At 47.9% G+C, this 26,325-nt stretch overlaps 1 protein-coding gene across 1 annotated transcript; it reads left to right on the top strand.

Annotated features, from left to right (window-relative positions):
* Positions 1-1,102: 1,102 nt before the first annotated feature.
* On the top strand, positions 1,103-16,137 carry LOC119923536 (vomeronasal type-2 receptor 26-like). Its single transcript, XM_038742896.1, has 5 exons — positions 1,103-1,372; positions 6,015-6,818; positions 8,565-8,792; positions 14,488-14,611; positions 15,242-16,137. The coding sequence occupies exons 1-5, from the start codon at positions 1,232-1,234 to the stop codon at positions 16,135-16,137; spliced, it is 2,193 nt and encodes a 730-aa protein (XP_038598824.1). The 5' UTR covers positions 1,103-1,231.
* The last annotated feature ends 10,188 nt before the right edge of the window (positions 16,138-26,325 follow it).

Raw genomic sequence — 26,325 nt, 5'->3', positions numbered from 1 at the left:
GTTCTCTGTGGTGGGAGTGGAGACTGGAGTCCCGATCCTTGTGCTAGAGGAAAAGAGTCAGACTCCTGACTCTGATCGTCCCTCACAGCTGGTCCTGGACTCACCTCACCTCGATGCCCTCTCTGCTTACCCTGTTTCTGCTCCTCCAGCTTCCCCAATCCACCAGCGGGGAAGAGAAGACTCCCTGCTGTCTGGCCAGACAGTATCCAGCCACCTACTACAGGGATGGGGACCTGATCATTGCAGGGATGTTATCTCTGCAGACCATGACTGTTTTTCACAGCGGAAATTTCATCAATAATAGCAACAAGAAGAACTATATTCCCCAGTAAGTGGTTTTGTTTGGTCTTAGTGGTTACATTTAATTAATTTAGTTAAATTGTGGTACTTAGCACTTAATATGAACCAAAGACTGTTCTAAACACTAGTTGGACAAAGTCCCTATCTCCCATGTGGCTCACAGTCTAAGTATGAGGGATGAGGTTTTAATCCCCATTTTACAGATGAGGCAACTGAGGCACAGAGAAGTTAAGTGACCAGTCCAAAAATCACACAGCAGTCATTTGGCAGAGCTGGAAGAACCCAAGTCGTCTGACACCCAAGCTCGGGGTCCACTGATTCTTTCATTTTCTCCGTTTCTATGGTGATTGATGATTGGGCAGTAACTGCATCCAACACTGAGTTTCTGACCTCTTTCCTGAGAGATCCATGTCTACATTCTGATCTCTCATCATCACCACACAGACTGGACTCTCTGTCCTTCCTTCTCTCCCTTCAGTTCTTGTCCCTCAGATCATCATCACGGGTTTGAAGGAGAAACATTTCCCTCCACTCCTTTCACTCCCTCTCTCACCTCGTATCCATCAGAGCTGTGGCTTAGGGCCAAGGAAGATTTGGGGCGGGTGGTGCAGAAGGGGATGCAGGGTGGCTGATACAGGTGATTCAGGACACTGGGCCAGGTGATGCTTGCTGCCACTAGACTCTTTACCCGATCTGTTCGCTTGGTAGTAAATGTCCCTTGGAATGCAGGGTGGAGGTTCAGGGTGGACCCTGGGGGTGAACACTTCTGTCTCATTTCAGTTGGGTTTACAAAGACTTCCAACACTTCCTGGCCCTGCTGTTTGCTGTGGAGGAGATCAACAAGGATCCTGGCCTTTTATCCAATGTGTCCCTGGGGTTCCACATCCACGAAAACTACCACCATGCTGATAGAGCCATAGAGGGTGCCTTGATGTGGTTGTCGGGAGGACGACAGACCATTCCTAACTACGGCTGTGAAAGACGGGAAAAATCCGTGGCTGTCATTGGAGGAGCTACATCTGCCCTGTCCATCAGCATGGCAAACATCCTGGGACTCTACAAGCTCCCACAGGTAGGAGACAATTCAACTAGTCTGCTGGCATCCCTATGTAGATTGTAGATAAGGAATGGCCAGATTGGAGACATGTCTCGTGGAAAAGGGTTTCCCTTCACTTATTTCAATCCCAAACTGCCTTTTGAGAATGGATGTTCCTAGGAAGGAGCAGTTTTTCAAACACAACCTAGCGCTGTGTGTGCTTCAAGGACAAGCCAGGTCCTGAGTGTTAATTTTTCCAGAGTATGTAAACGCTCAAGTGAATTTCCGTCGCACTTTTTTCCATTATTGTTTTTTTCTTGCTCCTAGTGCACTCCCTGTCCATTCTGCAATTTTCCCTTTTAGAGGGTTAAGAAGAAACGTTAAAAGGAAAGATGTGTGTGGGGCATGGAGTCAGCATAGCATACAGGAGCCAGGGACAGGGGGTACACATGTGGGTATCATTCATTAATTCATTCATTCTTTCAATCGTACTTATTGAGCGCTTACTGTGTGCAGAGCATTGTACTAAGGTTTTGGGAAGTACAGGTTGGGAACATATAGAGATGGTCCCTGCACAACAATGGGCTCACAGTTTAGAAGGGGGAGACAGACAACAAAACCAAACACGCAGACAGGTGTCAGAATCATTAACAAAATACATAGAATAGTGAATATGCATAAGTAAAACAAATAGAGTAATAAATCTGTACAAATATATACAAGTGCTGTGGGGAGGGGAAGGAGGTAGGGCAGAGGGGGAGGATGGGGAGGAGGAGAGGAAAGAGAGTCTTTAGCCTGGGAAGGCCACCTGGAGGAGGTGAGCTCTCAGTAGGACTTTGAAGGGAGGAAGAGAGCTAGTTTGGTGGATATGTGGAGGGAAGGCACTCCAGACCAGTGGAAGGATGTGGGCTGGGGTTCGGCGGTGGGACAGACGAGAACGAGGCACAGTGAGGAGCTTAGGGGCAGAGGAGCAGAGGGTGCGGGCTGGGCTGTAGAAGGAGAGAAGGGAGGTGAGGTAGGAGGGGGCGAGGTGATGGAGAGCCTTGAAGCCGAGAGTGAGGAGTTTTTGCTTGCTTCCTAGACTGACAGGCAACCACTGGAGATTTTTGAGTGGGAGAGTGACATGCCCAGAGCATTTCTGTATAAAGATAATCCGGGCAGCTGTTCTTTCTCCCTTTTCTTCTCACTTTGCACTCATTACTTTTGGAGAGCTTCTCCACTCCCATGGCTTCAGCTACCCAGGCCAAGCAGTAACTCTCCAATCAGTCACATAGGATTAAGTTCCCACATCCTCTGTCAATCAAACATTTCCGCTTGACTTCCAGGGATCTGCACAGGGATGTCTCTCTGAAGCCTCAGTATCATAAGAATGAAACTGAACTCTTCATTTTTCCTCCCATATCCATTCCTCTGCCTAGGTTTCCTATCAGGACTGGTAACACCAGTCTTCTCCCTGTTACCAAGACCCTCATTCCTGGCATGAGATTTTCTAGGAACGCTCCTATATCAGTCTCCTCATCGATCTGTTTAATTGTAGATAATTTTGCTTTAATCTCTCCTGTTAGCCAAATGCAGTCTATGAAAACCCTGTTCCATCATGAGAAAGCTTCCCTTCATCCTTGGGGATTTCAATATCCATGTGGTTGTTCCCGATAACCCTTCTGCTGACCGTTTCATCTCACTCCTTCACTCCTTGACCTTCTGCTTCATCCCATCTTGCCCACTCAATCAATCAATCAATCAATCGTATTTATTGAGCGCTTACTATGTGCAGAGCACTGTACTAAGCGATTGGGAAGTACAAATTGGCAACACATAGAGACAGTCCCTACCCAACAGTGGGCTCACAGTCTAAAAGGGGGAGACAGAGAACAGAACCAAACATACCAACAAAATAAAATAAATAGGATAGAAATGTACAAGTAAAATAAGTAAATAAATAAATAAATAGAGTAATAAATATGTACAACCATATATACATATATACAGGTGCTGTGGGGAAGGGAAGGAGGTAAGATGGGGGGATGGAGAGAGGGACGAGGGGGAGAGGAAGGAAGGGGCTCAGTCTGGGAAGGCCTCCTGGAGGAGGTGAGCTCTCAGCAGGGCCTTGAAGGGAGGAAGAGAGCTAGCTTGGCGGAGGGGCAGAGGGAGGGCATTCCAGGCCCGGGGGATGACGTGGGCCGGGGGTCGACGGCGGGACAGGCGAGAACGAGGTACAGTGAGGAGATTATCGGTGGAGGAGCGGAGGTTGCGGGCTGGGCAGTAGAAGGAGAGAAGGGAGGTGAGGTAGGAGGGGGCGAGGTGATGGAGAGCCTTGAAGCCCAGGGTGAGGAGTTTCTGCCTGATGCGCAGATTGATTGGTAGCCACTGGAGATTTTTGAGGAGGGGAGTGATATGCCCAGAGCGTTTCTGGACAAAGATAATCCGGGCAGCAGCATGAAGTATGGATTGAAGTGGAGAGAGACACGAGGATGGGAGATCAGAGAGAAGGCTGGACACACTCAACAGCTTGGACACACTCAATCTCATCCTCGCTATTGACCCTCACCAACTCTACCCTCAACAACTCTGAAATTTCTTTATAATGACAATTACTAGTAATTGTGGTATTTTAGGTGCTTACAATAGGCCAAACCTTGTACTAAGTGCTGCAGATGTTAATGATGATTAGGTCCCACATGCGGCCCGTAGTATTAGTAGTAGGGAGAATATGTTTTTTGAATCCCCAGTGAGAACCAAGGCCCAGAGAAGTGAAGTGACTAGTCAACGAGACTTGGGCTGGTATTAGAACCCAGGGGTTCTGTCTTCCATCCTCGTGCTCTTCCCACTAGGCCACAATGTATTCAACTGAAAGCTCCTCAACTGACTTCCATCCTCCCAACCCAAATTGGTCATCTGAGGTGTTCCCCCATAGAGACGGTCAATCTATTAATCCACACCAATATTCTCAAATCATCGTGTCCTACTTGGTCTCCGTACCCAAACTACCTAACCTGATGCACAAATTGACACCCTCAACATGTCCTCTCTACTGGTCTCAGCTCACCTGCTCCTCGATCCCTTCACCATTCTCTTACCACTAACCCAAAGCACTGGATTACCTCCATAGCACTCTTCCTTTGCTCCCGTGGCCATGCCATGGAACAATGCTGGCAGAAATCCAGCTATCAGGCCGACCTAGTTCATGTCAAATGCATCTTTTCCTGCTCTATCTTGCCCTTTCCCCTGCCAGACAGCAATCCTGCTCCATGCTTGTTGACCTCTATGCCCATTGTCTTTGCCAAGTGTTTCAGACATTTAATTTCCTCCTCAAATCCCAACGATCTTTAGTCCCTCTCCTGGCTATGTACTTAGTGGATAAAATTGAAATAATCAAGCATGATCTCCCTAAAATCCTCCCTGGTCCTGTCCAGTCCCTCTCTCCCCTACTCCTTTTTTGAAACTCTCATCTTTCCCTGAAGTGTCCCAAGAGGAGATTGCCTGCTTCCTCTCAAAATCTACCCCTTCTACCTGTTCTTCCGACCCCTTTTCTTTGGATCTTATTGCAGCACATGACCCCTCCCTTTTTTCCTTTTTGGCCACCACCTTCACTTTCATCCTTCAGCTCCCTCTGGTTAAAGCTCCATCTCCTCCTAACATTCCTTTTCAAACTCCATAAGTGAGTTGTCTGCACCTACTGTCTCTACTTTCTTGCTGATTTCCTACTACAACCGAGCCCATACCGTCCATCCTCTAATGCCAACCTAATCGCTGTTCATTGATCTCATCTATCTTTCTGCTGACCTCTTGCCTATGTCCTGCCTCTGGCCCATAACTCTCTCCTCCTTCCTACCAAAAGATGATCACTTTCCTTGTCCACATAACCTTGCTAATGTCACGACTCTTCCAAGAAAGCTTCCCTGATCAGATCCTCATTTCCCCTACTCCCTAGCCTTTCTGGTTGCCTCTGCACCTTTTGTTCACCCGACCCCTCATCCCCAAAATACTTATGTACATATCCATAATATAATTTAGCATCCATCTCTTGATCTAGTCTGTTAGCCCACTGTGGGTACAGAACATGCTTGCCGGCCCTGTTATATTGTACTCTTTCGGGAACTGAGTACGGTGCTCCACATGCAGTCACTGCTCAATAAATATGACTGATTGATGAAAATCTCTTTGAAGATAGGTATTGTGTATTTGCACTTTTTATCATTTCCCAAATGATAAGATCATTGATTCAATTGTATTTATTGAGCGCTTGCTGTGTGCACAACACTGTACTAAGCGTTTGGGAAGTACAAGTCGGCAACATATAGAGACGATCCCTACTCAACAACGGGCTCACAGTCTAGAATGGGGAGACAGACAACAAAACAAAGCATGTAGACACGTGTCATAGCGATATAAACATCATTAACAAAATCAATAGAATAGTAAACAAGTACAAGTAAAATAAATAGAGTAATAAATCTGTATAAATATATGCAAATGCTGTGTGGAGGGGAAGGAGGTAGGGCAGGGAGGTTGGGGAGGAGGAAAGGAAAAGGGGGGCTCAATCTGGGAAGGCTAAGAGTTTACTGAACTCCTTCTGGGAAGATCAGTGCTCTTCCCAAAGAAGGAGCTAAGTAAACTCTTTTGATGGATTTACCAATATCCTCACCCATCCTAATCAGCTTTTTTGTTCTCTACCCAGATCACCTATGGCCCATTCGATCCAGTCCTGAGCGACAAGACCCAATTTCCATCTCTCTATCAGGTGGCCCCCAGGATCTCCTCTCTGCCTCGGGGGATTGTACGTTTAATGGTACATTTTGGCTGGACCTGGGTCGGGCTGGTGGTGTCAGCTGATATGATAGGAGAGAGATTCCTCTCGGATGTGACCGGGGAGATGGTCAGGAATGGTGTCTGTGCAGCTTTTACCATAAAGATCTCCAGTGAGACCTTCCGCATTTATTTAGCCTGGAAATTCTACTACAGGGTCACGGCTACATCAGCCACAGTGATGGCTGCCTATGGGGATGCAGAGTCCCTAAGCCTCCTGAGAAATGTGATAGAGAGATCTGGACTGTTCAAGACGGTTTTGATCACCACCTTTTACTGGGACTTTACTTTGAACATAAAGAAAGTAACAAACAACTACAACTTTCATGGAACTTTCACAATGGCAAACCTTGTTAAAGAAGTTCCCCATTTCAGAGATTTTTTACGGACAGTTAGACCAGAAAAATATCCAGAAATCATTGTCTTGAAGGAGCTCTGGGAGTCTGCCTTTGACTGTTCCTTTTCATTTCCTGAACTGGATGGAAGAAAATGCTCAGAAAACGCTTCCTTGGAGTTGCTGCCTGTGCACCATTTTCCCCTGTCGATGTCTGCCCTGAGTTACAGTGTGTACAATGCTATGTATGCTGTCACACAGGGCATCCAGGAGTTGCTCCTGTCCTGCTCAGACCTGGAATCTCGGGGAAACAAGGATTGTCTGGTTCCTCATCTGTGGCAGGTAATGTTCCCCCTCTGGTCCAGGGGGCTGCAAAATCAGTCAGTTAATCATTGGTGTGTATTTAGAGCTTACTGTGTGCAGACAGTAGTCCTGACCATTAAGGAGAGTACATTACAACTAAGCTGGTAGACATATTTCTTGTCCACAAGGAGCTTTTAGTCTAGAGGTCACAAGAGGCAGGTCCTGCTGAAGTGCAGAAGTGGAGGGCCTGGTCGAAACTTACACCTTCATGAGAAGGCTCATCCGTTATAGTCTGGCATATACAGGACTGGGTACAGAGACCGAGTCCTAGAAATTAATTCACTGAAATACAATTGCGGGTAAGAGAGGAGGAACATTGCACTAATGCAAGAGGTCCTTCCTGGGCATCTGGTTAAACTGTAACTTAAGTTCGACAAATAAAAATTGGTTTGTTTAAATCATAGTCACTGGGGTATCAGCTGCCCCAGCCTCACACATTCTGTCAAAAAAGGAAGATATAAATCAATCAATCCTTCAGTGGTACTTATTGAGTGCTTATTGTGTGCTACGCACTGTATTAAGTGCTTGGGTGTGTACAATACAACAGAGTTTCCCTGCCCATAATGAAGAATTGTTCAATAACCAATATTATCGATCCCAATACTTATTTAAGAAGTGGTTCATCGATTGCAGGTTGAAGAGAACACAGTGCTAGGCACTGAAAACATTAAACGTAACAGCATGACAAGGGACAGCATTTTTGGATGGCACTGTGCTCCCCAGATCGGACCATCAGTGCTGCCTTCTTCAAACTTGAAGGACAACTCATATCAATTGGAATAACCAACACTATCCCACTGGGGATAGAGAGGCTGGGGAGGTGGTCACAGAATGCAGCTTCATGGGTCACCATCCTCATCATCGTGATTATTGCCATCTGCCCTCCTCTCTCCTGTGCACAGTTCCCCATTACTGATTTCCACAAACTTACTGCTGAATGAAAGAGGTCGGCATTGTCGCTGGACCTAGCGTGAGGCTTCCCTCCACTGTTAGGCAGACATATCCCTCCCTTCCCTCCTCCTTGTCTATGCATGGATGAGATGGAAAATATTACCATAAGGAGGTCTGCCTTTCCTGGATTCCATTCCATGCCCTCCATTTCATACCGGGAAATAGAGAGAAGGAGAGAGAGAGAGAGAGAGAGAGAGAGAGAGAGAGAGAGAGAGAGAGAGAGAGAGAGAGAGAGAGAGAGAGAGACTTTCCCGATTCCTGGGCTGAGTGATTGAGGCCGGGGGGAAGGTGGGGGATCTAGAGAAGAAGAGCAGTCAGCAGTGCCAAAGGTGGGGAAGAAGAAATCCCCTCCCAGTGGGACGATTGCTCCCAGACTCCAGGTCTCCTCTTTTGCCTCCCTGTGGCAGTTTTCCTGGGAATTCATGATAATAAGGATAATAATATTGGTGATGGTATTTGCTAAGTGCTTTCTAGGTGCCAGCACTGTATTAAACACTGGGATAGATAAGGGATAATCAAGTCAGATGCAGGCCTTGTCCCAAATGGAGCCCACAGTTTAACGGGGAGGAAGAAAGGTATTGAATGGCCCATGGAAGTTAAGCCACTTGGAGAAGCAGCATTGCGCAGTGGATAGAGCATGGGCCTGGGAGTCCGAATGTCATGGGTTCTAATTGTGATGCAAACAAACAAACTGACCCCCCAAAACCCCACAGCAGCTGATCTCACCTCCCATGGGGTCAGGAGTCTCTAGAATTTCCTTTTATCCATTTTCAGCTCCATGAGTTTCTGAGAAAGGGTCAGTTTGACAACCCTGCCGGGGAGCTGGTGATTCTGGATGAGAACCGCAGATCTGCTGCAAAATTTGACATTCTGAACTTTGTGATTTTTCCCAATGGAAATGGTGAGTTGGTGAAAGTCGGGGAGGTGGACCCCCAGGCACCCCCCGACCAAGATGTCATCATCAATGAGACAATGATCGTGTGGCCTGGGGGAGCCTCTCAGGTAAGCAGCCAATGGGAATGCCCGGATGTCCTGAAGTGGTAGTCCCAGGCTTCTAGTCGTGATCGTATTGATGGAGCACTTACTGGGTGCGCAGCACTGGAACTAGACTGTAGACTGTAAGCTCGCCGTGGTCAGGGAATGTGTCTGTTCACTGTCATATTGTATGTTTCCAAGTGCTCAGTTTACAGTTCTACACACAGTAAGTGCTCAATAAATACTATTAAATGAATGAATGAATACCTGGTGCTGGGAAAAAATACTTACATGACAATGAGACACTGAATTTGGTCCTCAAGGGGTGCATGATCTGAGACTATGAGGTGTAGAGAGAACTCAACTCCAACTCTCTCCTAGACCCCCTCCAATCTGGCTTCCATACCCTACACTCCACCGAAACTGCCCTCTTAGAGGTCACCAATGACCTCCTTCTTGCCAAATCCAATGGCACCTATTCTATCCTAATCCTCCTCGACCTTTCAGCTGCCTTCGACACTGGACCACCCCCTTCTCCTCAACATACTATCCAACCTTGGCTTCACAGACTCTGTCCTCTCCTAGGTCTCTTCTTACCTCTTCGGCCATTCATTCTCAGTCTCCTTTGCGGGCTCCTACTCCCCCTCCCATCCCCGTACTGTAGGGGTTCCCCAGGGTCAGTTCTAGGTCCTCTTCTGTTCTTTATCTACACTCACTCTCTTGGTGATCTCATTCACTCCCATGGCTTCAACTGTCAACTCTACGCTGATGACACCCAAACCGACATCTCTGCCCCTGCTCTCCCTCCCTCTCTCCAGGCTCGTTTCTCCTTCTGCTTTCAAGACATCTCCATATGGATGTCTGCCCGCCATCTAAAACTTGGTATGTCCAAGACTGAACTCCTTATCTTCCCTCCCAAACCCTGTCCTCTCCCTGACTTTCCCGTCACTGTTGACGGCAATACCATCCTTCCCCTCTCACAAGCCCACAACCTTGGTGTCATCCTCGACTCCACTCTCTCATTCACCCCACACATCCAATCTGTCACCCAAACCTGCCGTTCTCACCTCCATGACATCGCCAAGATCTGCCCTTTCCTCTCCATTCAAATTGCTACCTTGCTGGTTCAGTCTCCCATCCTAACCCGACTGGGTTACTGCATCAGCCTCCTCTCTGACCTCCCATCGTCTTGTCTCTCCCCGCTTCAGTCTATGCTTCACTCTGCTGCCCAGAATATCTCTGTGCGGAAACGCTCTGAGCATATTCCTCCCCTCCTCAAAAATCTCCAGTGGTTGCCTATCAACCTACAAATCAAGCAAAACCTCCGCACTCTCGGCTTCAAGTCTCTCCATCACCTCGCCCCATTCTACCTCACCTCCCTTCTCTCCTTCTACAGCCCAGCCCACACCCTCTGCTCCTCTGCCACTAACCTCTTCACTGTGCCTCGTTTCTCGCCTGTCCCGCCATCGACCTCCGGCCAACGTCCTTCCCCCGTCCTGGAATGCCCTTCCTCCACCCATTAGGAGAAGCAGCGTGGCTCAGTGGAAAGAGCAGGGGCTTGGGAGTCACAGGTCATGGGTTCGAATCCTGGCTCCACCACTTATCGGCTGTGTGACTTTGAACAAGTCACTTAACTTCTCTGTGCCTCAGTTACCTCATCTGTACAATGGGGATTAAGATTGTGAGCCCCCCGTGGGACAACCTGATTACCTTGTATCCCCCCCAGCGCTTAGAACAGTGCTTTGCACATAGTAAGCACTTAATAAATGCCATCATCATCATCATCATCATCATCATCATCATCATCATCAGCCAAACTAGCTCTCTTCCTCCCTTCAAAGCCTTACTGAGTGCTCACCTCCTCCAGGAGGCCTTCCAAGAATAAGCCCCCCTTTTCCTCTCCTCCTCCCCATCCTCCCCGCCCTACATCCTTCCCCTCCCCACAGCACTTGTATATATTTGTACAGATATATGACTCTATTTTACTTGCACATATTTACTACTCTATTCATTTTGTTGTTAATGATGTGCATATAGCTATAATTCTATTTATTCTGACGGTTTGGACACCTGTCTACATGTTTTCGTTTGTTGTCTGTCTCCCCCTTCTAGATTGTGAGCCCATTGTTGGGTAAGGACCGTCTCTATATGTTGCTGACTTGTACTTCCCGAGCGCTTAGAATAGTGCTCTGCACACAGTAAGTGCTCAATAAATATGATTGAATGAATGAATGAACTGAAGACAGACACTTCTGGGGCAATTAAGCACTAAATCAAGGACCGAAGCAGGGATGAATAGGAAATCCTATCGATTCTCCCAATCCCTAGGTGAAGGGGTTCAATTGTGAGCCAAGGTGGTGTGCTTCCTCCTCTACATAATATGATGTGATGCCAGCCTAACGCCAAGATTGCTCCCTGCCCTCAGTGCCAGGGCTCCTGGAAATACAGTGACACAGTCCAGCAAGGGCGATGCTGAATGAGCTTGGCTGCAGTTTAAATCCCTGCATCCTGCTGTGGATAGTTCATGGTGGGAGCTGGGGCTCGGTGCTGTGACAGTTACAAGTGGCTCTGCTCGGCCATCTCTTAGGACTAGCTCAGCAGGGATTGTTCCATTCTGTATGGGGTTCATGTGGAGAGAGCTCTGACCTGGCATGGCTCCTCTCTGATCACCTGCTTGGCCTGGAGCTGGTGTTGGATCAGTCACCCTGGCCACAGTGTCACGCCCACAATGTCCCCACATTGTTACTTTGGGATGGCGTATTGGTGGTCATGACAACACAGCTTGGGAAACTGGGGATCTCAGAGCGCAGGAAGGGTTCTGGACACATTGGGAGGCAGAGAGCTATTTCCCCAGGTAGACCTCTGGGACCAGAATGTCATCTCCAAGACAGGGCACAGAAAAATGAAAATGCTTTAACATTCATCTATTCAGAACCTTGGACCTTCCCGGCACAGTTTCTCAGACACATCTTTCTGGATGCAGTTATGAATTCAAGGTTCAAGAGTTGAAGACACCTCTCTGCAGTCAAAGTGGGAGAAGGAAGGAATTCCTGAGCATCACTCTTGACCATGGGTTCGGCTCAGATGGGCCCCCACCTCAGATCAGAATCTCTCAACTCTACCCTCTCTACTCAACTCAACTTGCTCGCTCCCCTTTCCCTTCGCTGTTCTCGTACCACTAACCCACAGCTTTGGATCACTGCCACTGTCCCCCTCCTTCGCTCTTATACTCGAGCTGCTGAACGCTGCTGGCGAAAGTCTGAGCACCAGGCCAACCTTGTTCACTTCAAGCTTATCCTTTCCTGCCTTAACTCTTCCACCTCTTCTGCCAGGCAAATCCATTTCTCCTCCCTTATTGACACCCATGCCCATCATCCTCGTCAGCTCTTCCGTACATTTAACTCCCTTCTCAGGCTCCATGTTCCTCCCCCTCTTCCATCCCTCACCCCCAGCGATCTGGCCTCCTACTTCAGTATTAAAATTAACTCCACCAGGTCTGAGCTCCACAAAGTCACTCCTCCCCATTCTCCAACCCCCTGCTCTCAACCCTCTCCGCTACTCTCCCATCCTTCCCAGCAGTATCTTCAGATGAGATCTCCCCCCTCCTCCCAAGTGCTACTCCATACACCTGTGCTTCAGACCCCATTCCTTCTCATCTAATGAAATTTTTCGCCCCTTCCCTCCTCCCATCCTTAACCGAAATCTTCAACCGCTCACTCTACACTGGTCCCTTCCCCTCTGCCTTCAAACATGCCCATGTCTCCCCAATCCTAAAAAAACCCCTCTTTTGACCCAGCATCCCCTTCTAGTTATCGCCTTATCTCCCTCCTACCATTCCTTTCCAAACTCCTAGAACGAGTCATCTACACCCCTGGCTCGAATTCCTCAACACCAACTCTCTCCTTGACCTCCTCCAATCTGGCTTCTACCCGCTACACTCCACTGAAAGAGCCCTCTTAAAGGTCACCAATGACCTCCTTGTTGCCAAATCCAATGGCTCCTACTATATCCTAATCCTCCTCGACCTCTCAGCAGCCTTCGACATAGTGGACCACCCCCTTTTCCTCAACACGCTATCCAACCTTGGCTTCACAGACTTCGTCCTCTCCGAGTTCTCCTCTTATCTCTCCAGCCATTCTTTCTCAGTCTCCGTTGCGGGTTCCTCCTCCTCCTCCTATCCCTTTACTGCAGGTATTCCTCAAGGGTCAGTTCTTGGTCCTCTTCTGTTCTCTATCTACATTCACTCCCTTGGTGAACTCATTCTATCCCATGGCTTCAATTATCATCTCTATGCTGATGACACCCAAATTTACATCTCTGCCCCTGCTCTCTCTCTCTCCCTTCAGGATCATGTCTCCTCCTGAGTTCAGAAGATCTCCATCTAGATGTCTGCCCGCCATCGAAAACTCATTATGTACAAGACTGAACTCCTTATCTTCCCTCCCAAACCCTGCCCTCTCCCTGACTTTCCTGTCACTGTAGACGGCACTACCAACCTTTCTGTCTCACAAGCCCGCAATTTTGGTGTTATCCTCGACTCTGCTCTCTCGTTCACCCCTCAAATCCAGTCCGTCACCAAAACCTGCCAGTCTCACCTCTGTAACATCGCCAAGATCCTTCCTTTCCTCTCCATTCAAATTGCTACCCTGCTTAATCAATCTCTCATTTTATCCCGACTCGTTTACTGCATCAGCCTCCTCTGTGATCTCCCATCCTCCTGTCTCTCCCCACTTCAGTCTATGCTTCACGCTGCTGCCCGTATCATCTTTGTGCAGAAACGCTCTGGTCATGTTATTCCCCTCCTCAAAAATCTCCAGTGGCTTCCTGTCAACCACGCCTCAAGCAAAAACTCCTCACTCTCAGCTTCAAGGCTTTCCATCACCTCGCCCCTACTACTTCACGTCCCTTTTCTCCTTCTACAGCCCAGCCCGCATCCTCTGCTCCTCTGCTGGTAACACCTCATTGTACCTCGTTCTCACTTGTTCTGCTGTCGAAGCCCGGCCCACGTCCTCTCCCTGGCCTGCAATGCCCTCCCTCCACACATCTGCCAAGCTAGCTCTCTTTCTCCCTTCAAAGCTCTGCTAAGAGCTCACCTCCTCCAAGAAGCCTTCCCAGACTGATCCTCCTATTTCCTCTCCTCCTCCCCATCCCGCCCGGCCTACCTCCTTCCTCTGCCCACAACACCTGCATATATGTTTGTACAGATTTATTACTTTATTCATTTTACTTGTACAAATTTACTATTCTATTTATTTTGTTAATAATGTACATTTAGATTTAATTCCATTTGTTCTGACGACTTGACACCTGTCCGCATGTTTTGTTTTGTTATCTGTCTCGCCCTTCTAGACTGTGAGCCCGTTGTTGGGTAGGGACCATCTCTAATGTTGCCAACCTGTATTTCCCAAGCGCTTAGTACAGTGGTAGGCACACAGTAAGCACTCAATAAATACTATTTATTGAACGAATGAATGAATGAATGAATGAATCAGAAGTGGGACCTGGTGCCCCGATCCCCTGAAACCTCTGACTCTTTGCAGGGAGAAGGAAAAGGTGGGCGGTGCAGGACGGGGACACTTGTAGCTCATCCTTTCTTGGGGCTCAGACATGTATGGGAGGTGGTGGGGAAGCCTCTGGGTTGGAGGCTCCAGGATCCCCTAGATAGCTATAGAACTGTGGAGCTCCACTCTCACTGTCTCTATCCTCTTTCTTGAAAATTCAGGCTCCACATTCGCAGTGCAGCAGGAGCTGTGGACCAGGATTCAGAAAACGTGCCCAGCAAGAGGCGGCTGCCTGCTGCTATTTTTGTGTCAGGTGCCCAGAGGGAGAGATTTCCAACCAGACAGGTAGATGTGTGCAGAGACCCAGATCCTCACATGACCCAGAGTCTGTGGGGCACTAGGCAGATGGTGACAGATGAAGGGCATGGGGAGCCAGAGACAGTTGATGGGAAAGCCCAAGGGGCAGGCCATAGATGTACATGCCTGACTGCAGATATGTATGTCCAGGAGTTTTTACTCAGCAGCTTCCTTGCCTATGAGCTGGGGTGACTGCAGGGTTGGAAAACACAATCTCGGCACTGGGGAGGGGTGCTTGGGAGAGATTGTTAGACCAGACGGGTCAGGTGTAATGAAGAGGCAAAAATCCCAGCCTGGGCTGTGACCCTGACCTAGGTGGAGGGAAATGTGTGCTGTAGGGGGAGGTGAGACTCTGCTCCTTTTTCTTTTCCTCCCTCTTTTAAGGCACTCGATATTCACCCAACACTCAGCCCCACAGCACTTACGTGCATATCCATCATTTGTCAATTTATTTATTACAGTCTGTCTCCCTTTTTATACTGTGAACTCCTTCTCGGCAAGGAACGTGTCTACCCAAGCTGTTGCATGTACTCCTCCAAGCACTTAGTATAGCATTCTGCACAGAGTAAGTGTTGATTGACTGACTGATTGATTGACTGAATGATTCTTTCCATTCAGACGCTGAGCAGTGTGTGAAGTGTCCTGAAGATCAGTATTCAAACATTGCGAGAGATGGCTGCCTTCACAAAGTGGTAACTTTCCTGTCCCCCAAAGAACCGTTGGGGCTGATCCTTGTCTCCATGACCCTCTCCTTCTTTCTCCTCACAGCCCTGGTTTTAGGAGTCTTCATTAAGCACCGAGACACCCCCATAGTCCGTGCCAATAACCGCAATCTCAGCTACACCCTCCTCGTCTCCCTCAAACTTTGCTTCCTCTGTGCCCTGAACTTCATCGGCCAACCCACCACAGCCTCCTGCCTCCTCCGCCAAACGGCTTTTGGCGTCGTGTTCACTGTATCCATCTCCTCCATTTTGGCCAAGACTGTCACTGTGATTATGGCCTTCAGGGCCACAAGCTTGGGGAGCAGAGTCAGAAGGTGGGTGGGTCCCAGAGCCTCCATCTCAATAGTCCTGTCCTGCTCCCTGGTCCAGGTGACCATCTGTGTGATCTGGTTGGGCACCGCTCCCCCATTCCCGGAGTTGAACACACGCTCTGAGCCCGGACTCATTATCATAGAGTGTAACGAGGGCTCCGTGATTGCCTTCTACTGCGTCCTGGGCTACCTGGGCTTTCTGGCCCTGGTGAGCTTCACTGTGGCTTTCCTGGCCAGGAGGCTGCCCGACAGCTTCAATGAAGCCAAGTTCATCACGTTTGGCATGCTGGTGTTCTGCAGCGTCTGGGCCTCCTTCCTTCCCGCATACCAGGGCACCAAGGGGAAGGCCACAGTGACCACAGAGATCTTCTCCATCCTGGCCTCCAGTGCCGGGCTTCTTGGCTGCATCTTCATCCCAAAGTGCTATGTCATCCTGCTGCAGCCTGACAGGAACACCCGGGAGTGGTTGAAGAGGAAATGATCCCTGGGACATAAGTTCAGGGCTGCTGTGTTCATTGCTTAACATTTTTCTCTACCCCAGTTTTCTTACAATGGCAGGACCAAAAAAGAGAGAAATCCAGCCAGGGATATCCAGAAGGGATTCCCTGGCCAATACGAATCAGAGGTCAGGCCTGGGTGCTCCCATGGATCATTGGATGTTTGTCCCATGGCCTTCTGGACTCTTTCCTCCTCCAGGTGGTACTCCCACAGAGTCATCTGCCATCACCTGCTGGTTGCACGGGAGACCATAGTGGGCTGGAGTTCACTCAAACCTGGGACAGCAGATGGGGGAGGGAACAATGGGGATCAACGTCTCAGAATGGGAAGGTGGAGACCCTTCCCAGTGGGACAGAACTGTCAGAGAGGAAGGAAGCACCAACCCCATTTCCCTTTCCTACTTACCCTAATTTCTACATCAGCTATTCACTTAGGTCTTCACTCCTTAAGCCCTTAGATATTCATCCCACCCACAGCTCCTCTGCTCTTACGTCTTTAGGAGAAGACTTCTTTAGGAGGAGCAGCGTAGCTCAGTGGAAAGAGTGTGGGCTTTGGTGTCAGAGGTAATGTGTTCTAATCCCCGCTCCGTCACTTAGCAGCTGTGTGGCTTTGGCCATGCCACTTCACTTCTCTGGGCTTCAGTTACCTCATCTGCAAAATGGGGATGAAGACTGTGAGCCCCCTGAGGGACAACCTGATCACCTTGTAACCTCCCCAACGCTTAGAACAGTGCTTGGCACATAGTAAGAGCTTAATAAATGCTATCTAAAAAAAAGTCCATATCCTTACCCTCTGTTGCCTCCACTATGTATAATTTATTCTATAGGTTGTCTCCCCTTCTACACTGTAAACCCCCTGTGGTCAGGGATCAGATCTAACAATTCTATTGTATTGTAATCTCCCAGGGGTTTAGTGCAGGCCTCTGTACCTCAAGTGCTCAATACATACCATGGATTGTTGGAATTATTGACCGATTCATTCTTCTTTTTAAAAACCCATGTACTTCCGCCTCCCCCATCTCTTGTCCCCAGTGACCTGGCCTTTTTCTTCACCGAGAAAATTTAGACCATCAGGTGTGATCTCCCTAAATTCTTCCCTGCTCCTCTCCAATCCCCCTTCCTCCTGCCCCTTCTTCAACACTCCCATATCTCCCAGCAGTATCTCAAGAGGAAGTCGCCTGCCTTCTCTCCAATTCCACGCCCTACAACTACACATCCAACTCCATCCCTTCGCAATTATCAACGCACTTACCGCCGTCTTCAGTTGTTAGCTTTCCAGTGACTTTTTCCCCACTACTTTCAAACATGCTCATGTATTTCCTATCCTAAAAAAACTCTCCCATGGTCCCTCGGTGCTCTCCGATTGTAACCATATCGGCCTCCTACCATTCCTCTCCAAACTCCTAGATAGTTGTCTACATCTTTTCCCTCAAGTTCTTCTTCTCCAAACCTCTCCTTGAACCCCTTATATCGGGCTTCTGTCCCATTCACACCCAGGAAACCACTCTCTCAAATGTCACAAACGATCTCCTTATTCCTAAATCTCACAGCTTCTATTCCATTCTAATTCCTCCTCGACCTCGCATCCACCTTTGACACTGTCAAGCACCCGCTTTGCCTGGAAATATTATCCAATCTTGTCTTTACTGACACTGTCCTCTACTGGTTCTCCTCCTATCTCCCTGGTCACTCCTTCTCAGCCTCTGTCATGGGCTCCTCCTCTGCCTCCCACTCCCTAACTGTGGGCATTCTGCAAGGTTCAGTTCTGCATCCCCTTCTATTCTCCGTCTACACTCACTCCCTTGGAGAAATCATTTGCTCCCAAGCCTTCAATTTCCACGGCTATCCAGCTGATTCCCAAATCTACATCTCCAGCCCCAGTCTCTCTCCCTCTCTGCAGTCTCACATTTCCACTTGCCTTCAGGACATCTCTACTTGGATGTCCCCACAACGCCTCACACGTATCCTGTCCAAAACAGAACTCTTCATCTTCCCGCTCAAGAGCTGTCCTCCCCTGATTTTCGCATCACTTGTAGACATCACCACCATCCTTCCTGTCCCTCTAACCCATAACTTTGATATTGTCCACGACTCATTTCTCTCATTCAACGCACATCTTCAATTAGTCACTAAATCCCGTTACTCAACCTTCACAACATCGGTAAAATCCTCCCTTTCATCTCCATCCAAACTTCTACCACAGGTATCTGTGGTGATTCCAACGGTAATCCTATCCCACCTCAATTCCTATAGCGGCCTAATTGCTGCCCTCCCTACCTCTTTCCTATCCCTATTCCATTCCATATGTTACTCTGCTGCCTGGATCATTTGCCTAGATTTTTTCCATGAATCCAATTCATCCTTACTTGCTTTAACTCTGCCCTCTCCTCTGCCTCGCAAAAGTATTTCTCCATCTTTATTGACACCCATACTCATTTTCCTCACCAGTTGTTCCTGTTCCCTCACCTCCCACATCCCTTGTCCTTAATGTCCTGGCTTCCTTTTTTATTGAGAAAATTGAAACTATCAGCAGTGACCTTCCTAAAATCTCCCCTGCTCCTCTCCAGCTCCTGTCCCTTCTTCAACTATCCCTTCCTTCCCAGCAGTATGTAAATAAGAGATGTCCTGCTTTCTCTCAAAATCCATCCCTCTATCTACGCCTCCCACCCCAACCCTTTGCACCTTATTGAAACATTTTCCCCTACTCTTTTCCCTTCCTGATTGCCATCTTGAACAGTTTGCTCTCCAATGGCTTCTTCCCCACTGCATTCAGTAAATGTGGGGGAAGGAGATTTGAACCAGAATCATCTTTATTGTTACTGAGTAAAGAAACGGGAAAAGGGCAGAACCTGAAAGGACAGGATCAGAGGCCCAGAGTAGGGTCTGATTCAGAATTGCTGTTCCCAATCCGACTTATCGAGGATTCTCCTGGAGAAAGAGGGCAGATCTCCCTCTGCCTTTGGGAGCTGCTGTCTTCAACCTTCTCCTGGGGACAGAAATTGGCGCTTGGCTCAGCTTAACTCAGGCCGTCATGACCATCCATGAAGGGGAGGTTGAGAGATGAAGGGAAGGGTGGCACATTATAGATCTGGGAGCTGATGCTGGAGATCACCATATGATGAAAGAGCATACTTTGGTGAAGTATATTGCATCACGTGTCTGTGGGAAGTGGTTAACATTTGAACTCTCATCTCAGGGTACATTATCTCCTCAAAATGGTCCTAGTGATCTCCACTTCTATTATTCCATTTCATGATTCCCCTGTCGCTCCGATAGCTGTCATTTGGTGTTCCTGTCCGGCCTCAGCAGAATGATGTAGGCCTTGGGCCCAAAGATACAGCCCAGAAGTCTAGCACTGGAAGCCAGGTTGGAGAAAATCTCAGCTACCACCATGACCTTGCCCTTGATAATCAGATAGGTAGGCAGGAAGGGGACCCAGAAGCTGCAGAATACCAGTATGCTGAACGTGAAGAACCTGGCCTCGTTGAAGCTGTCGGGTAGCCTCCTGGCCAGGAACACCAATAAAGCTGACGAGAGCCAGGAACCCCATGTAGCCAAGGACGCAATAGAAGGCAAATGTGGAGCCCTCATTTTACTGGACACTGATGAGACCAGGCTCAGATACCATGTCCACGTCTGGGACCGGAGGGGAGGTTCCCAGCCAGGATACCCACTTGAACGAGGGAGCAGATGAGGACGATGGAACTGGGTGCCTTGGAGGCCCAACCAAGTCCTCATTCTGCTGATCAGCCGTGTGACTTTGGGCAAGTCACTTAACTTCTCTGTGTCTCAGTTACCTCATCTGCAAAATGGGATTAAGAGTGTGAGCCCCACGTGGGACAACCTGATTACCTTGTATCTACCTCAGCGCTTAGAACAGTTCTTGGCACATAGTAAGCGCTTAACAAATGCCATCATCATCATTCTGCTTCCTGGCATGGTGGCCCTGAAGGCCAAGACCACAGTGATGGTCTTTGCCAACACGGAGGAAATAGCCAAAGAAAAGACAACTCAAAAGACTATTTGTTGCAAGACACAGGTCACCAGGCCAGGACCGCCAATGAAGGTCAAGGAGGACAGGAAGCACAGCAACAGTGCTGTGAGGAGAGTGTGACTGAGAGTGTGGTTATTAGCTTTCACTATGGGCATGTCCCGGTGGTGTATAATTATCCCCAAATCCAGAGCAGTGAGGAGTGATAAACCAAGAGCTATGAACACCAGAGCCATTCCCAAAGGTGTGTCATAGGACAGGAAGGTCACTATTTTCAGGTTACACTGATCTCTTCGATAATTCAGATACTGATCTTCAGGACACTTTGTACATTGATCCATATCTGAACGGAATAAATGGGATTTCACACCATGCCTAGGATAAGGTGGGTAGTTCCAGTTGCTGAATTTAAGAAGTTCATAACAGAGGTGGAAAGGGGAAAAAGGAGGGGCAACAAGGATGATCAGGTGGAGGGAGGAGCTTCATGAAGAGGACAATCTGAATGATGGGTTCTGCTTAATCTAGAGAATCAAAGGCTGAAAGGGAAGTTGTTTGAAGTTTCCCAAATCTCAAAGAATGGACTGGGTAGAACGAGAAACGTTGTCCCGCAATCCAACAACCATCATGACAAGAGGGCAAATAGGAGGATGGGTGTCCAGGAGGGCAGCTAACACACACACACAACCTCTGAACATCCTGATGCCTCTGTCAGAGACTGAATCCCAAGTTGAATGGACAGGATGGCTGCTTTAGGTGGCATGGGTGAAAGCTTCTGAACAGTCATCACTCCATTATCAAGCAAATAGTCAGTCAATCAATCAAACAGCGGTATTCATTAAATAATTACTCCGTGCAAAACACTCTCCTAAGCACTTGAGAAAGTACAGTTGAATCACTAGACATGGTCCCTTCCCTCAAGGAGTTTCCAGTCCAGCCGGGAATAAAGACACCAAAAGAAATACTGGTAAGGAGAAAGCAATGGAGTTGAAAGGCATAAGTGTAACCCGGAGGGTGTGTGTGTGTGGGGGGGGGAACTGATGGCGGTTGACGACCCAGTGCTTAGTTGACTGTGGAAGTATTCCAGATTCTAGGCCTCCTAAAGTGTCAACTCCTAATCCCAATTGGTTTCTTGTTCTCAGAAAGCCCTCCCAGAAAGCTTTGTTCTGACCACCAGTCTTTTACCAGGAAAACCCGTCGCTGCAGACACCTACCTGCCTGATTGGTGATCTCTCATTTAGAATAGGGGACACAGTCATAGCAGCAGACAGCTTTTCCTTCCCCAGATGTTTTCTTGAACACTGGTCCACAGCTGTCACTGCACACGGAGCAAAGGATCTGATCAAGGACATGAAAGAGGGATTCGGCTTTCCTTTGTAAGACTCAGGGGAATGGAGGAAGAGAAGAAAGCCTGTGGTGATCTCAGGGCAGTACTACACTCCTTACAAAGAGGCACGAGACAGTCAATTCCAATCATGGACAGATACGAGACCATTGTTTCACCATTTTCCACAGCCCATGGGCCTTCTGGGTCGGAATGAAAATCTTGCATCTCATTCAATAACTCGCCCTCCCAGCTCAGTTGTACAATTCCTGGGATGGACATTAAAAGGTATGAAGCTTTACTAGGTAGGAGGAGATGGGGTACACACAGTACGAAAAGAACAGAACCAACCCAAATCAGAGACTCTCACTCATTCATCCCCCAAAATATCGAATCAACTGGATTCACCTGCCTCCATGCCTATCACTTCAGGGTAGGCCGAGATCATGGTCGCTCTTGTCCTTCAGAGATATCTTTGGATGGTTCGACACTTTTATCTGTAAATCTATTTGGGTAACATAGCTATCATTGTGTCTCCTACAGTGCAGAAACAAGCTCTTCTGCCAGTACGGTTGGTACATCTTCTTACATTTTTCCTTCCTCACTCTGTAATTTATTTAAATGTCTATCTCTCCCATTAGGTGGTACTTCATAGTAACACCTACTCCAGATACTAGTCACAGTAGTCTACACCCCATGAGACCCCAACTCCAACTTTATGAACCATTTTGATCCATTCCTCACATTCCTTCTCTCTTTTTCCATCCGTGTATTGATCCTTAGGGACTTCACTATGCACATAGATGTTCATGATGACCCTTCCTCTAGCAGGTCTCTATCACTCCTCAAGTCCACTGATCTTGTGCTCCACCCCAGCTCACCCACTCACCATTCATTCATTCCTTAATTGATTCAGTTGTATTTACTGAGCACTAACTGTATGCAGATCACTGTATTTAGCTCCAGGGAGAGCAAAATGCAACAGTAAACAGATTCGTTCCCTGCTCACAATGAGATTACAGACTAGAGGGGGAGACAGACATTAATGAAAGTATGTAAATTACATTACAAATATGTACATATATGCTGTAGGGCTGGGAGGGGGGATGAATAAAGTGAGCAATTCAGGGCAATACTGAAGAGAGTGAGAGAAGAGGAAAGGAGGGCTTAATCAGGGAAGTCCTCGTGGAGGAGATGTTTTTTCAATAAGACTCTGAACAGGTGGAGAGTCATTGGCTGTTGGATTTGAGGAGGGAGATCATTCTAGGCCAGAGGAAGGATGCGGTTGAGTGGTCTGCAGTGAGATAGATGGGGTTGAGAAACAGTGAGAAGGTTAGCATTAGGGGAACGAAGTGTGCTGGCTGAGTTGTAGTAGAAGGATAGGGGGCAAGTTGATTGAAGCAAATGGTAAGGAATTTCTGTTTGATGTATAGATGGATGGGCAACCACTGGAGGTTCTTGAGGAGTGGGGAGATATGGACTGAGGGTATTTGTATAAAAATGATCCGGGCAACAGAGTGAAGTATGGACTGGAGTGGGAAAAGACAGGAGGCAGGGAGATCAGCAAGGAGACTGGTACAGTAATCAAGGTGTGATAGGATAAGTGCTTGGATTAACAAGATAGCATTTTTGATGTAGCAGAAAGGGTGGTGTTAAATGATGCTGCGAAGATGGAACCGACAGAACACACACACACACACACACGCACACACACACACACGCACACACACACGCACGCACACACACACATACATAAACTTGGACACACAATTCATCTCATCATTTCCAGCCTCTGTACAATCTCTGTCATCACCAACTCGGAAATCCCCCTACCTGACCACAACGTCCTCACCTGGCTTCTCTCCTACACACCTCCTCCCGACAAACCTGTCCTATTCCCCGAAAGAGACCTCTGATATTTTGATCCATCCAATTTGCTCAAGTATGTATTTATTTTGATGCTATTGATGCCTTTCTACTTGTTTTGTTTTGTTGGCTGTCTCCCCCCACTTCCAGAATGTAAGCCCGTTGTTGGGTAGGGATTGTCTCTATCTGTTGCCGAACTGTACTTTCCAAGGGCTTAGTACAGTGTCGTGCACACAGTAAGCGCTCAATAACTACAATTGAATTAATGAATGAATACTCAAACTATCTTCCCTTGATGACCAAATTGGCACCCACAACCACCCACTCTACTGTACGCACATGCTCCCCTATTCCTTCGCTGATCTTATACCACTAACCCACAGCCCTGGATCACTTGCACAGTCTGCCTCCTTCGTTGTTGTGCACAAGCCACAGAGCGCCACTGGCAGAAATCTAGGTAACAGGCCAATTTTGTTCACTTCAAGTTTATCCTTGAGTACTTTAACTCTGCCCTCTTCTCTGCCCATCAAAATTCTTGGTCCATCCTTATTGATGCCCAACCCCATACCCCTTACCAGTTGTTTCATACATTTAATTCTCTTCTCCAGGCCGTTGCCCGTCCCCACCCCACCCCCACCTCCATATCTCTTGCCCCTAATGACCTGGCTACCTACTTTATTGAGAAAATAGAAACTATCAGGCATGATCTACCTAAAATCTCCCCTGCTCCTTTTCAGTCTCTCCCTTTTCCTGCCCCTTCTTCAACTCTCCTATAATAATAATAATGATGATGATGGTATTTGTTAAGCACTTACTATGTGCCGAATACTGTTCTAAGCTCTGGTGTAGTTATAAGGTAATCAAGTGGAGCTCACAGTCCTAATCCCCATTTTACAGATGAGGTAACTAAGGCACAGGGAAGTGAAGTGACTTGCCCAAAGTCGCAAAGCTGACATGTAGCAGCGCTGGGATTAGAACCCATGAACTCTGACTCTCAAACCCATGCTCTTCCCACTAAGCAAAGTTGCTTCTCAAATCCCATCCTATAGTCACAGTCCTATCTTTCCCAGCAGTATCTCTAGAGATTTCCTGCCGTCTCTTAAAATCCATCCCATATACCTGCACATCTGACCCTAACTACTCACACTTTATCAAAGCATTTTCCCTCACCCATCTTCTCTCCCTAACAGCCATCTTTAACTGTTTGCACTCCAATGATTTCTTCCCCACTGCTTTCAAACATGCTCATGTCACCCTTATCCTAAATAAACTCTCCCTTGATCCCACAGTTCCCTCCAATTATCACTCTACCTCCCACCTACCATTCCTCTCCAAACTCCTCAAGTGAGTTATCTATACCCACTGTCTCAAATTCCTCTTCTCCAATTCCCTCCTTGGCCCCTTCCAATCTGGCTTCTGTTCCCTCTGCTACTCAGGAATCAGCCTCTCAGAGTTCATAAATGATCTCCTTCTTACCAAATCCAATGGCTTCTACTGTATTCTAATCCTACTTGACCTCTTGTCTGCCTTCCACAGAGTCGATCACCCCCATCTCCTGGAACCATTACCCAACCTTAGCTTCGCTGACACTCAACTCTCCTGGTTCTCTTCCTATCGCTCTGCCTGCTCACTCTCAGTCTCTTTTGCAGGCTCCTCCTCTGCATCCCACCCGCTAACTGTGAGTGTCCCTCAGAGTTCAGTTCTGTATCCCCTTCTATTCTCCATCTACACACACTCCCTTGGACAATTCATTCATTCCCATGACTTCTGACTTCAACTACCACCTCTATGCAGATGATTCCCAAATCCACATTTACAGTCCTCATCTCTCTCCCTATCTGCAGTCTTTCAGTTGCTCTTATATTGAAGATATCACTACGTGGACGTCCTGTCATCAATTGAAACTTAACATGTACAAAGCAGATCTCCTTATATTCCACCCAAACCCTGTCCTCCCCCTTAACGTTCCTATCACTCTAGAAAGCCACCACCGTCTTTCCCGTGTCACTAATTCATAACCCTGGGGTTATCCTTGGCTAATCAATCTGATTCAGCATACCTACTCAATCTATCACTAAATCCTTTCAGCTCAATCAAATAATCAATCAATCAATAAATCATATTTATTGAGTGCTTACTGTGTGCAGAGCACTGTACTAAGCACTTGGGAAGTACAATTTGACAACATATAGGGACAGTGCCTACCCAACAGTGAGCTCACAGTCTAGAAGAGGGAGACAGAGAACGAAACCAAACATATTAACAAAATAAAATAAATAGAATAGATATGGAGAAGTAAAATAAATAAATAAATAAATAGAGTAATAAATATGTACAAACATATATAATATATACAGGTGCTGTGGGGAAGGGAAGGACGTAAGACGGGGGGATGGGAAGGGGGGTGGGGGGAGAGGAATTAGGGGGCTCATTCTGGAAAGGCCTCCTGGAGGAGGTGAGCTCTCAGTAGGGCCTTGAAGGGAGGAAGAGAGCTAGCTTGGAGGATGTTGGGAGGGAGGGCATTCCAGGCCAGGGGGACGACGTGGGCTGGGGGTCGATGGTGGGACAGGCGAGAACGAGGCACGAAGAGGTGATTAGCGGCAGAGGAGTAGAGAGTGCAGGCTGGGCTGTAGAAGGAGAGAAGGGAGGTGAGGTAGGAGGGGGCGAGGTGATGGAGAGCCTTGAAGCCCAGGGTGAGGAGTTTCTGCCTGATGCGCAGATTGATTGGTAGCCACTGGAGATTTTTGAGGAGGGGAGTAACATGCCCAGAGCGTTTCTGGACAAAGACAATCCGGGCAGCGGCGTGAAGTATGGATTGAAGTGGGGAGAGACAAGAGGATGGGAGATCAGAGAGGAGGCTGATGCAGTAGTCCAGACGGGATAGGATGAGAGCTTGAATGAGTAGGGTAGTGGTTTGGATGGAGAGGAAAGGGCAGATCTTGGCAATGTTGTGGAGCTGAGACCGGCAGGTTTTGGTATCGGCTTGGATGTGAG

The sequence above is a fragment of the Tachyglossus aculeatus genome, unplaced genomic scaffold, assembly GCF_015852505.1.
Source record: "Tachyglossus aculeatus isolate mTacAcu1 unplaced genomic scaffold, mTacAcu1.pri scaffold_1_arrow_ctg1, whole genome shotgun sequence".
Lineage (NCBI taxonomy): Eukaryota > Metazoa > Chordata > Mammalia > Monotremata > Tachyglossidae > Tachyglossus > Tachyglossus aculeatus.
Note: the sequence above shows the minus strand (reverse complement) of the source record. Positions and strands in the feature narration are given on the sequence as shown.

Coding starts and splice junctions, on each gene's coding strand:
- LOC119923536 (XM_038742896.1), top strand. CDS start 1,232: ATGTGGTTGTCGGGAGGACGACAGACCATTCCTAACTACGGCTGTGAA. Junction 6,819..8,564: donor TGGTTCCTCATCTGTGGCAG/GTAATGTTCCCC, acceptor ATCCATTTTCAG/CTCCATGAGTTTCTGAGAAA. Junction 14,612..15,241: donor AGAGATTTCCAACCAGACAG/GTAGATGTGTGC, acceptor CTTTCCATTCAG/ACGCTGAGCAGTGTGTGAAG.